This window comes from Malurus melanocephalus, unplaced genomic scaffold, assembly GCF_030028575.1.
Source record: "Malurus melanocephalus ecotype Western Australia unplaced genomic scaffold, MMel_1.1 scaffold_187, whole genome shotgun sequence".
NCBI lineage: Eukaryota > Metazoa > Chordata > Aves > Passeriformes > Maluridae > Malurus > Malurus melanocephalus.
Genome location: NW_026623419.1, coordinates 792,824 through 806,141, shown reverse-complemented (window position 1 = coordinate 806,141; position 13,318 = coordinate 792,824). Strand labels below are relative to the sequence as shown.

The following is a 13,318-nucleotide window of genomic DNA, read 5'->3' as shown; positions in this document are numbered from 1 at the left end:
ACAATTCAGGATCACTGGACAAGGTAACAAGGGCCGGAGCAACCCGCTTGCCAACTAATGCTTCACTCATGCCTCGAAGAGTCAGCTGTAAACCAGTCAACATGCAATAAAAAACGCTTTGGTAAACTTGGAAGAACTGGGTTAGCTGTGACTGAGGATGGGCAGGCAGACTCTTGGGGCTGTTCTTGGTTTAGTCACCCACASAAGACATTAAAGCCACTAAGACTCTATTCATGCTGTAGCATCTGTTAGCAACGAGTTGTTAGTGAGATTAGCAAAGCATCCCTCCTTAGCTTGAAAGAAATACCACATCAGAATGTCCAGGAAATGAAGCACCACAGTTGTCTATCAGAAATGAGATACAGCCACAACTACTTCACATTTCATCAATGCAGATAATACTTTACTTTGCAGCACCAAAGCTGATAGCATTACAGAATAGTAGTATCCAGCTTTCTACTAGAAATTATGTAAGCAAAGTTGAAAATTGAGAACATGATTAAATATAAAAAACAAAAATTAAAAAATTGCATGGATTTAAGATTTCTATTGAAAGTTTCTTCAGCATTTTATACAGTTTAATTCTAGGTTTTGCAGTAATTTTTTTTATTTAAAAATAAGTGATTTAAATGTTAACTTCTGTTTAGAAGAAATCCAATTTTTGTTCAGCTAGATTAAGACATAGAACTGATGGTTATTTCTTCCTAAGTATTAAGAGGGATGCCAGGTATATAAGACAGTCAGGGAACTTACATTTCAGGGTCACTGGAGAGAGTAATGAGAGCAGGAACAACTCTCTGAGCTACCAGAGTTTCATGTACCCCCTTCACCAACAGCTGAATGGTCGGAACAGGGGGGTATCACAGGTGGTGCACGGAAAGAGCGAGCACAGTATCATGGGAAGAAGAACGGCACAACCAAGAGAGAGAAAGAAAAAACACAAAAAGCAAACCAAAATTAGAAGCTAAGCAAATACTGCTACACTAGAGCTTCATAAATGCAAAGGCATGAAGAAAGCTAAAGTGGTCTGGCAATCAGCACAAACACAACAAATTCAACAATAGGATGTTTTCTCTATTTTCAGATATTTTAAAAYTTGAACTCAAAGCTTTAGCATGTAATTGCATGTTATAATTCAGATACTAATATAAATATGTATTCTAATTACAAATGAAGTTATGTATAATTAAATACTARAGGGACATCATTTTGAGTTAGATAATTTCATGTAAATGCTATTCATAACTCAATGCAACACTATTTATCATAATAGGTGGCTGTCATGTGCAACACAGAAGTCTTGACTAAGCCAAATGTGTGTAGTTTTCCTCACACTGAGTGATATCTTTCACACTTTTAAACAGTGAGACAAACAGCACCTTTCCAGATGCCAAAAAGCTTTCTTGAAAGTCATTCAGTACTACTTGATATTAAACCACCATCCCAGCAGTATGCATGGTGGTCTACACAGGTAGAAAATGGGGAATCCTCAAATTATCCATGAAATGTATTTCTTCAAATATTTTTGCAAGCTAAGGAAGAGATACATTTGTTGCTGTGCATCTCAAATGTTAAAAGCTTGAAATCACAGTAAAATTCATTATCCATAAATACAACAAAATTGTTTGAATCTAGATGTTCCCAGGTGATTTTTTTACATTACCTACATAGCTATACACAACATACATTTGCTATGTATGTTGCAGATACCCTTTATGTGCTTTCTTCATATGAAAATCTGCTAATTTTCAAAAATGTCAAGTTGCAAACTTTTTTCATATTCAACAAAATAGTGGGTCTTGTCTTCATTAATAAAAAGGGCAAAGATTAGGTATTTCCATTTTGTGTCTCGTGTAAAGATGTCTGCATGTATTCGCTTGGTTTAGGAGACAAATATAAAAAGCTTAGCAGTAAGTTTATGTGAGAAATATGAAATGTCTTTTTAATATTTAGCTATGTTCTAATTACTCACATTGCATAACGAACACAAATTAAATTCTTATATTTTTCCTTGGGAAAAGCAGTAGCTGTCAGTATATCAGAACCAAAAACAGGCAGTATTTACATTCTCTAACTACAGAAGACTTTACACTCTGCTATTTGTTAGAGCATTCCTCCTTTACCAACTCTGAATTTAAACTAAAGTAAGTTGTGAAAGATTGGAAGGAACCTGACTTTCCAGAAGCTTCTATATAAAGCAGTTGTTCTTATTAAGCAACACTTGCATGTGCATGTATGTGTGTGTATCTATGAGCGCATGAGTTCCACAAGTGTGGAACAGTGTGGCCTTAYAGGCAACAACCAAAGAAGGAAGAAAGGGGAGAAGCTCTTTAAGAACATGAGACACTAATGCTGCAAAGCACCTGGAGGAACAAAGTTGCAACATCCTATACTTGTTATTCAGAAAGTATTAGGAYGTCAGCTCAGCTACAACATTTTAAGATTAATACATTTCACAACTATTTCCATTGGCAACAACTCCAAGTGCCAATCTGTTGAGTTCATGGGMTACTCTTCAAACAGCCATTAAGGACATAGTGCACTGTTTGATTATGATGGTTTTTCCTCTCATGTACAGCTTTACCAATTTTCCCCTTCATTAAAAGAGACAATGTTTGTAACTTTCAATCTTGGACAACAGAGACCTGAGTTTTCTTTACCAGCCTTCATTTTGAGGAAAGCCTAGCAGTAATACAACAGTTGGAAAAAAAATATTCCAAAACACTTTGGATTTGTATAATTAGCAAACAATTTGAATGATCTCAGCGTCATTCCTATCTGGTCTGCCACATTTCTAAGTATGGTAAAGCAYGATAAACAGAAGCATTCCATTGTAGAGAAAATAAAACACACTTTATTTCAGAAGTGTCATTCTGAAGATATCTCCCTAACCCTGAACCCAGACAGACCAGTAAAGCTTATGTATAACTCAACTATGTGCTTCACGTTCAAACCAGAGCAATCAAATCTGTTTGCATCAAAATTCAAATAGGAAGCTACTGACTAAAAACATTAATACAGAAGCAACAGGAACAGCTGGATGAGCAAAGGCAGGCAGCAGCGTGTAAAGTTAGTGTATGACAGATAATGTAAATTTATATATTGTTTTGATTCCTCTAGATCATTACTTACGCCTACTACAGCTTAAAAACGGTAGCACAAAGCTTCCTGCCCCCAAAGGAGCAAAGGAGTGGAAAGGCTCCAAATCACTTCTGTATCCTTCCAATCCCTGACAGACTGTAAAGGCTTGGTAAAGCAGTCGGGCCTGCAGTCTGTGTGCTGCTCAGACTCTTTACTGTTGTCATATAGCTGCCCAGCAGGTCACATACTCATCATCCAATTATCTAATCAATGGGCTTTGCCATTCAGCAGCCTCTGGGAAAYTCCTTGAGTGATGGAACCTTTCAGTAGTGAAACCAACTATTACCACCTCTTTGCCGAGGTGACTTCCCATATTTACATAWTGCCATTTATAAATACGTATGCTATGGCTATCCAAGAAATGGCAATATACTATTTTCAAATGAGAAAAGTAATCAACATGCAGCTGAACTGGAGAAGATGCTGCAGCCAAGACAACATTCTGTTGTAACTGAGGTCTTTCACATGTTTGGCTAAAGTTTATTAGGGAAAAAAAAGCTTATTATTACAAATATGATATTAAAAATGCTTTTGTTAGATAGAAAATATATTTTAAGGATGTCTAAAAATTGCCATCTCCTGTTTAAAAGAAGAGGAGGTGCAAAGAAAAAAAAAACCAGGGAAAGAAGGATATTGTTGGGTATTTTCAACTGAAGTCTCAGAATAGAGCTTGTTGAGGTTGTTTACTGCTTTATCTGCTCTGACTTGCAGAATTTCAGCAAAGAAAGCTAATGGATATGTTCAGTGCTCTTTTTTCTGAGGCAGATTTAGGACTTGTTTTTGCAAATGGATTCAAGATGTCAGATTCAACTAGAGGTCCACTACRAAACTATCCAAACAAGTCAAATGTGGAAGAAATGCAAAGAAAAAAGAAAGAAGCAATGGTGATTAGAAAAGTGTTTGTAACATGCAAAGGACAAAACGTTCTCTTTTAGTTCAGCCAATGGAGTATATCCCAGAGTTTTTGCATATGCCTTTTAAAATGAACATTTGATGAAAAAAATGCATGATGTGAAAATAAAAGCAAACTTATTAGGTACACATTTCAGTGTTTATTCTGATCAAAATTTACAGATGTTAAGCAAAAGATGAAGCTGTGATTACGAGGCAAGTAAAGAAACTGTAAATTCTTTTAAATTCTTCAAWTTTTTTTAATTTTTACAAAAAATATGACATTGGTTAGATGTGTGTCTTCACCACCATATCTGRTACAAAGAAAACTAGTCTGATTTATAATGCAAGTGCATTGTACAAGCATACATACAAAAGACCTACTGAAAACAGTAAGTAGTTTATTAGACTTACTGATGATGTGTTGAACAGTAAAAAGCAGAAGTTTAAACTGAAAGGTGCTTATGTATAACTACATACCAATAGAAAGATGTGCTGTTGAACAGAGGATAGACACAGAAACAACTGAACAGCAACCTCCTGCTCCACCACACAGTACACAGCTTATTTAAATTGTTTTTTAATTATTAAGAATGTAGCAACATTGTCTGATTGATCCCTGTTTTGAAAAATAAAYTCTAGTTTTCAAAAGGTGCAAAAGAAGTTTGAGTAACACTTACCTCAAACATTCTAGCAGCGGTACATCGAACAAGAGCAGAAGTATGGACAACTCCATACCACAAAACAGTTAATAGCAGCTCATGATAAGCTGGGTTTGCACTAGAAGAAAGGAGTTAGGCAATTGGTCAAACAAACATACTCCCAAGCCTGGAATTTGCTCTTTACCTACAAAATGCAGTCTTAAGAATCCATTGTTCAACAAATCTAAAACTTCAGCTTTTATCCCTTCTGAAGGATACAAACCACTCATTCTGAAGGACACACACCATGATTCAATCTAAAAACTATGTTGAATTTTTAGATTAATAAAAAAACCCCAAGTTTAAGAACATAACTGTGAATAAATTATGATACTGAATGCAAATGCATATATAGAACACATTATAATAGCATGGTAAATAWAAAAATAATTTCCACTGTATTCACAATGAGTTATTTTTGTGGAAATTTTTTGTTTGGATTTTGGTATTCCTCTTTCACACTTCAGATTTTATTTTTTTACTGCTACATTTTTAACCTAGAAATTACACCAGGGATAAAAAACTTCATTCACCCAAAGAATCACAGTTATTAAAATTACAGCCAGAGTAGCAGCTTTTAATAAAAGCTTCTAATATATTTAGATCTAGTCACCCTAAGGTATATTCTTTACCCTAGTTCCACAAAGGAAGCTTTCAGGCTGTCAAGAGGAGCATGGGACAGTGAAAGCATGGTCATTACATCTTCTAGGAATCCAACTAACAGCTTGCGGTCTTCTTCCTGAAAGAAGGAAAGAAGGGAGCACAGTGATGCATGTGCTGGAAGAATTGCTGAGATTGTGATGACAAACTACAGCTGCAGAAGAAACAAACTATGAAAAAGAACAGAGGAGATTAAGCACTTAACAGTTTTCTTAGGCACTTCAAATATGTAGTTAAAGAACAAGAGCCTTTCAAAGCAAACACGTGAAGAGACTATGTTTCATCAACTAAGCACATACTCATACACAAATCATCCATATTGTTTTACTAAAGAATCTTTTAAGGACAGTACTTAAGCACATTTATGACTCCTGAAAGTTTCTAACTGGTCACAAGCCACAAAAAAAAATTTAATATTATGAAGAATTTCTTTTTTAACTCTAARATATGTATATGCCAGTCCATGACTGCCCACTGCTGGAGTATTAGGTAACACTAAAATTTTAGGATCCCAACTAGGCCCCAAATGGCAATTTACCTGTTTCAGAAAATGTTGCACAGGGATGCTTACAAAGTTCACAGTTAAATGGCCAAAAACCCATTTAAGGAATAACATTAAATGAGTTTTGATAGAGGGACCTGGCAACACATGATCTAAATGTGAATCACCACCTGAGCCTAGAAAACTTTGCCGTTTAATGTGTTTATAGCTGCCCATTCATCTATCTATCTTCAAAGCACAAGAACAGCAATTTTCCAAAGAACACAGTAATGTTTAGGTATTTTTTTAAAATAATTTTTGCATGCCATTATACATCTAACAAAAAAACAGAAACCCAAACCTACCTGAATATAACATGTAAGGACCCCTGTTGCATAGATGGGAACTGTGGCTTTTGTTAGCACTCCATTACCTGCTGCGGAATCTAATGAAACACAGGGAAGMACTTAGGTTTTATACATACATATGAGTATATAATATCTGTATTACATATAGYAGGATAACACATGTGTATTTAAGTATTACAGATTTAAACAGATCTTTATATACACATGAAGAATTTATATACATATATACACAAATGTGCTTAAAATACTGCTCAAGTGGTATTTGAAGTTGAGATTTTTTTACCTTACACACAACCTACAATTTCACAGTGTTCCATTCAGATTAAGACTAGATTTTTCAACACTTCACAAAGCTAACAAATTTGACAATTGCAGCCTGAAAATATTATTTGAACAAGAGATTGAAAGTTTGTTTCCCCAACACCAYTGCAGTTAAGACCAATTAATTTCAGTAAAAGCTACTTACCTATGTTTTCCTCAGACAGTCTTAAGATTTCCTGGAACTGTGGTTTTACCTATGCAAAGGATGATAAATCCCATGTAAGAAAACCTGTTACCARTGTCAATTAACTTAGAAAAATGTAAGAATTGTAAAACAAAGCAAAAAAGCAATCCCCTAAAACAACAACAATCCTCTCTCTGAAGGCAGCATGTATTGCTAACAGTTTTATAAATTTATTTTTAGACAATCCTCTCATCTTTGATGATTTTCCTTGAAAGTATTTTTTAATTATATTCAGAAGATACTTTGTGGAGAAAAATTATATAATTCCTTGATAAAAATGTTTASATACCACCTACAGAAAATATTTCAAGTTGGGAAGGCATACATTTTAAATTTTTCAATCAGGTAAGGCTGGAGTACTTATGTACACCACAAACAGTGAACAGTATGCTGCTCYGAAGAAAGAAAGTTGTTAAAATACTAGAATTAGGATGATGTCTCCCACTCTCTTTGTCATTCACAAAAGAAATATGAAGAATACAGTTTGTTTTTTTTAAATGGTCCTTTAYCGGGCAAGATGAGGCCATTCCAAAATGACCAAAACCAGAAAAGAACACAAATAAAGCTCTGAAAACAGCAGGTTTAAATGTACTTATAGGAAAACATCACTGTGACATGAAAATATGGATGGTCACAAAGTGTGGGTGTTCTGACAAGCCATAAATATAGAGAATACATATTATCGAGGTACTCTTTATCTAGAATATTTAAGATAGTATCTTACCTTAGTGTTTGTAAAAATTTTCCCAAATGTCCTACAAAGTCTCCAGAAAAATCTAGAGAATTCATGGACACARGCAGTTGATGCTACGTTGATCTTGCCAACTATTTCTATAAGCTGTGGTAGCCTAAAAATCAGGAAACAAAAGGATATTAAGCACTGCTTTGATKTTTTGCTTTTGTCCAATTACATTTTGTTTACATGCACACACAGAGCACTTCTGGTTCTAATAAAATTAACTACATGTTCTGTACARCTCCTGACCCATGAAGAAAACAAGGGTTTAAGTGCCGGAAGTCTGACCTAGATTTTTATCTGTTGCTATCATGAAATAGTCAGAATACAACAATCTTTACTTCACAAGAGACTTAACTATATCCATGCAAAAAAGAAACAAATTTTCAGAGCACATGGTTACCTATATGTTCTGCTAGACTTGATAGTTTCTGACTRTAATCAAAGTCAATTCTGCATGAAAATTAAAATGCCTAAAATAAATCCAAAGTTTTCCTCTTTAGTATTTCTTAAACACAATCATACTTAGCATGATTATATTCAGTAACTGCTAAACATGACCATGCTTAAGAACTATTAACTTTGACACATTTTAAAATTACGTGTCCTATGATACAAATTAACTCACAGTTGATTGACTACCCATAGCAGAGTCTCCCAGCCTGTGGTGCCCTCATGCTCTAGCTGATGGTCGTACAGTTGCAACAACACCGCCAGTTGTTCGCGGCTTCCAATGATGACAGCGACATCCTGAAGAGGTGACACGGGCCGGGGAAACCTAGTGACTGTAACAGCAGAGAACATGCAAACATGAATGAAAGAAGATGAAAATACCATGGAGGTGATGTCAGAAACAACAGCTAAGAAACCGTGAAACTCGTTAAGTGCCTTCTCTATAAGGTTATCAATTTGCTTTTTGAAAACAAGTGAGTCAAAATAATTTCAGAAGAGATTACATAACTCTCAGTTAAACAGAGAAAATATCAATACAGGGAAATGATGGAATTATTATTGCCAACATGGCTTGACCAAGGTCAAATCCTGCATGACCACCCTAGTGGCCTTCTGTGAAGAAGTGACTACATCTGTGAATGATGAAGGGCTACGGATGTMACCCACCTGGACTGCTGTAAGGCCTTTGACAGTCTCCCACAAAGTCCTTCTCTCTAAACTGGAGAAATATGAATTTGATGGATGGGCTTTTCAGTGAATGAGGAATTGACTGAATGGTCACATTCAGAGGATAGTGGTCAACACTGCAATGTCCAGATGGACATCAGTGACAAGTTGTGTCCCTCAGGGGGTCATACTGGGACCAACAGTATTTACTATCTTCATTAATGACACAGACAAAAGGATCAGGTGAACCCTCAGCAAGTYTGCAGMTGACACCAAGCTGTGTGCTGCAGATKACAYGCCTGAGGGACAGGATGACATCCCAAGGGACCTGGAAAAGCTCAAGAGGTGAGCCCATAGGAGCCTCATCAGGTTCAACAAARCCAAGTGCAAGGTGCTGCACCTGGGTTGGGGCAAGAGCCTGAACCAATACAGGCTGGGGGATATGAAGAGAWTGAGAGCAGACTTGGGSGTGCTGGTGGGTGATAAAAGTGGACATGACTCAGCAATATTTGCTTGCAACTCAGAAATCCTGGCTTGCACACAAAGCAGCGTGGTCAGCAGGGYGAGGAAGGTAATYTTGCCCCTTTGCTCCACTCTCATGACCCCATGTGGACTGCTGCCTCTATCTCTGGGATCCCCAGCACAGGAAGACATGTTGGACCTGTTGGAGTGAGTCCTGAGGGGGGCCACAAAAATGTGAACAAAAAGAGCACCTTTCCTCTGAGGAAAGGCTGAGAGTTGGGCTGGTTCAGCCTGGAGAAGACTAGGCTGAAACCTGAAATTTTTTAATTCCTTATTTAAGTAGTAACCACTCAGAGAAAAAGYGCTCATCTTCATATTACTCATGTCAGCTAAATGAGTCATACCATGGCACATTTAACATTTTCAAAGGAATATCTAACAGTAGCTACTTTTCAATTTCTCCTTTGAGTGGCTACCCTTTCTTCACACACAGCACTATTATCAGCATGTGGCAGGTGCTACCAGCAACATATTTAAAAAGTATTTGCAACAGTAGAAAACATTCCAAAGGCTAGGATTGCTGATCTAAGGACAAGTTCACCGTGAGGCCTTTCAGTCACAGAGTGGTTTGGGTTGGAAGGCACCTCAAAGATCACTAATTTCCAACACCACTACCTGCCACTAGACCAGGCTGCTCAAAGGTCCACCCAGCCTGGCCTTGAACACTGCCAGGGATGGGATAGTTTTCTGAGATATTACACAGATAAATAACAGATGGTGACGTTGCTGCATTATGCTGTGTTTTTCCCACTTCATAAATTTGTTAGAAATAACTGAAACTGAGGCCAGCCTTCCCGAGCTATTATTTATTGGCTGGTAATGAAAATCAGTCATTCAGAAACCTTTAGGAAGTACAATTAAGAATTGCTTTGCTTTCTRAAAGCTTCTTATAAGAAGTAGAGAAAAACAGATGAAATAATGTTWAATTATTTTGGTGATAATCAGGTATCTCAAGCATAGCAAGGGGTGGAAAAAGGAAGAAGTACTTAAGAACTTGCTAAGGGAGACCAAAATGAAAAAAAATCAATGTATCAGAAATTAATAATTTACCTTCTATTTGTGGTACTTCTCCCTGAAGTTTAGCCTTGCTTGTAAAAGGTGCATTCTGTAGCACCAGTGCAAAAAGTGAAGGAATCAATGACTGCAGGGCAGACAGATACATGTGGAGCTTATGTTCATCCAAGCCATGTTCTCCTTCCTGAAACAAACAGGACATTTATTTAAAAGTTTTCTGTTTGGATGATTTCATGTATTCTCTGGCAAGGCATCAACACATCTGTGAAGAGCTTCTAGACAAAAAGACTAATTACGAAGCAATTTAGCCTACCACAAGCATATTTATCACACTTAAGTCACCTTTACTAGAGAGATTCAAGTAATACAGCCTTTGGCATTAGGAGTCCATGCTGATGAACAGGCTGATATTTTGAAAGAACACTTTTCMGCACATTTTGTTAATGTGAATGCTTTGTCTCAGAGACCAAGGCATCTAAACTGAATAAACTAGTCACCTGTACTCTGAGAGCAAGCATCTCGTTTCAGTGTCTTGGATAGTCATAAGATGTCCAATATGTCCAAAACTTTTGAGATATCTACCAGCTGAAATGTGCAAAATGGATCATAATGGGAAATGAACCCAATTTAACCATTCAAGTCTAGTTTCCTTGCTTATCTAATAAAAACTGCCCTTTACTAAAATCTCCACAATCCAAACATGGGTCAAATGCTATTGGGCTATAAAACAAAACAGTATTAAAGAAGGGCATGTTTAGTTTGGGGGGTTGTGGTGTTTTTGGCGTCTTCTCTTTTTTCTTTTTTTTTCTTCTTCCAAAGTACAAGCAAAGAATACAAATAAATTCTACAATATAGAAACAGCTGAGCACATACCCTGAGCAATTTTTCRATTTTATTAAGCAGTGTAGGTATTAGATGGAACTGTAAATTTCCCAGTTCTGTTGTCCAGGCAGCGTAAGCAGGTAAAAACACCTGATGGGTTGCACTAACCACACGTTCTGAAGGATCTCCCAAAGCTGAAAGCAGCAGTTCAAAACCCTGGAAAAAGACAATAAAGAATGCAATTATTTCCCAGAAACTGATATACTCATTTTATCACTCTGACTTCAAAAACTCAAAGGAAAAGTTCTTTATTTTCAGTTATGTGAAACATTATTGGGCAGCATTAAGTTGAACTACAGGTAGACTTTGTTGTAGCAAATGAATCTGTGTTAGCAGGTCATGATATCAAACTGGCTAATAGTATCACGTGGACAGTAAAGTGGTATGTTCTTAAAGGCAATTATGAACTATTAGAACAGCTTCTATGTAAGGCTTACACCTGAAGTTCTAATGCTACTTGCAGTTTTTCTTTTTTGTCTTGGTGATACAGTAAAATCAATATTCATATAAATAAATATAATTTTCAAAAGTATCTGGAAAGACATAATAAAAATGCAGGAATTTATACCCCCTATTATTATATGACCCCCTATTAATGAAGTATCTACAGAAAGTATTTTATAATACAGAACCCAAATCAAATAATACCTGTTGATATTTATCTGGATCATCAATATAGCCCATAATGATGCCAAGGCTTTTGATCACAGCTTCTCGTACCAGATCTGCCTTATCTTCCATTAGCATTTGTTGCAGCATGGAGAGTACTAATGAACTACGAATTTCTTTCTGTTTGTAAAAGAGAAATATATGTGTTAAATCGAATGAAACAAGAAATGTGGGTTTGTATCAACTGTTATAAATAGTTTGCACTTTTATTAGTGCTCACAAACTAAATCCCTTCCTCCAACAATAAATTCCTTTATGGATATTACATGTTCAGTTTTCACAACAAACGATTAATGAATATAAAACATCAGTAGCTTCATTAGAGAGCCTTTTGTCCTACTAAGCACTGAACTAAGGTCCTTTTATTCACATGGAATCAAAAATAAGCCATCGCAATGAACTACTGTAGGCCTAGACTTAAAACTAAATAATCACTGCATTGCTAAATTGGAGAAGTGGGATTTTAATTTAGCCCCCCTGCTCTTTCTCTGAAGCTTCAAATTCTAGTTTRCCACGGACATAATTTCGCTGCTGCCTCTAACTGGCAGCACTCTTGATGTAGCATTCCACAGTGCCTGAAGAGGTCTACAGTTGAGTGCCAATCCTTTTTTCACAGATTGTTTCCTTAATTGGTCCCAATTTTCTTTTCTTTATTTCTACGGAAAGATTATCCACATTGTTTTTAGAAACATTTTATAGCTAGATTTACCTTTATTTCTTCATAATAAGCTATCTCCTTCTTAAAGTGACTTAGTAGATCTCATGTGTGATATAAAGTAGAAGACAATGCAACTGTCTATGCACAATACACACACTTSGGAATATTTAAAATGCTTACATTGTGCATCAGGTTTTTACCTTGCTTTCACTAGCAGGTATTTGGAGTCAATTAATACTCACTGGAAGGTAAGGTGCTAGAGCTCCACAGGATTCTGCAACCAGTAGCCGTCGCTCTGGGTATTTGTGGTTGATCTGGAAAAGAGAAACAGATGGACTATTTGCTTTGCAGYAACCAGTGTTCTAAATGTGGTTAGAATAAAATGCAACAGAGTCTCTACCACCTCAATAAACACTGACTGAGCTCACAGAAGTTGCACCTGGGTACTAGCAACCTCAAATTCTTGCACTGAGGCACAAATGTGAGGCAGTTGTCCTRTAAGACAGAGCTTAGAGTAAGGGAAGATTCAGAGAAGCACATATGTAAATTAGAAGCACATATGTGTATGCAGTAAAAAGAAGGTGGAAAGCAGCGTATGGAGTCCTGTTCTCTAAAGAACCTGTATAACTCCTGATTTAGCATGACATAAGACAAAATATTTTGTGAAGCCTTTCAGGAGCACTGTTCCTCCAAGAGCTACACAAGTGCCCTCTAGTGCTCTGAGCCAACCAGGGTAGCATAGGTGCCCAGATCTTGGCTGAGCAACCAGAGCCAAAAGAAGACACTCACACTAAACCAAAATGTATTTGCATGCTGTTAAAGTTCTGCTCTCAAGTCCAGCATCAATACATCACGCCTCTAAAATGTGGCTGAAAACTATTCATATTACCAAGAACCTCTTGATCCTGTGCTGTTTCCCCTTTCTACTCAAAAGTTGCTTGAAAATTCTGCCTCAAAAATTTAATATTGAC

The 13,318-nt window shown here is 36.6% G+C and overlaps 1 protein-coding gene across 3 annotated transcripts in view; it reads right to left on the bottom strand.

Annotated features, from left to right (window-relative positions):
• RELCH (RAB11 binding and LisH domain, coiled-coil and HEAT repeat containing) overlaps window positions 1-13,318 on the bottom strand; it is an 84,848-nt gene that overhangs the window by 13,400 nt on the left and 58,130 nt on the right. The window contains exons 13-23 of one of the 3 annotated variants that reach the window (XM_057373126.1): window positions 12,590-12,661; window positions 11,669-11,809; window positions 11,012-11,176; window positions 10,175-10,322; window positions 8,112-8,268; window positions 7,472-7,595; window positions 6,709-6,757; window positions 6,240-6,319; window positions 5,366-5,472; window positions 4,713-4,812; window positions 3-85 (exon numbers count right to left, since the gene is read on the bottom strand). In XM_057373126.1, the coding sequence (XP_057229109.1) occupies window positions 3-85; window positions 4,713-4,812; window positions 5,366-5,472; window positions 6,240-6,319; window positions 6,709-6,757; window positions 7,472-7,595; window positions 8,112-8,268; window positions 10,175-10,322; window positions 11,012-11,176; window positions 11,669-11,809; window positions 12,590-12,661 (1,226 nt within the window). Of the gene's footprint in view, window positions 1-2; window positions 86-753; window positions 837-4,712; window positions 4,813-5,365; window positions 5,473-6,239; window positions 6,320-6,708; window positions 6,758-7,471; window positions 7,596-8,111; window positions 8,269-10,174; window positions 10,323-11,011; window positions 11,177-11,668; window positions 11,810-12,589; window positions 12,662-13,318 lie in introns of all 3 variants that reach the window. The other 2 variants (XM_057373125.1, XM_057373127.1) reach the window with 2 other exon arrangements.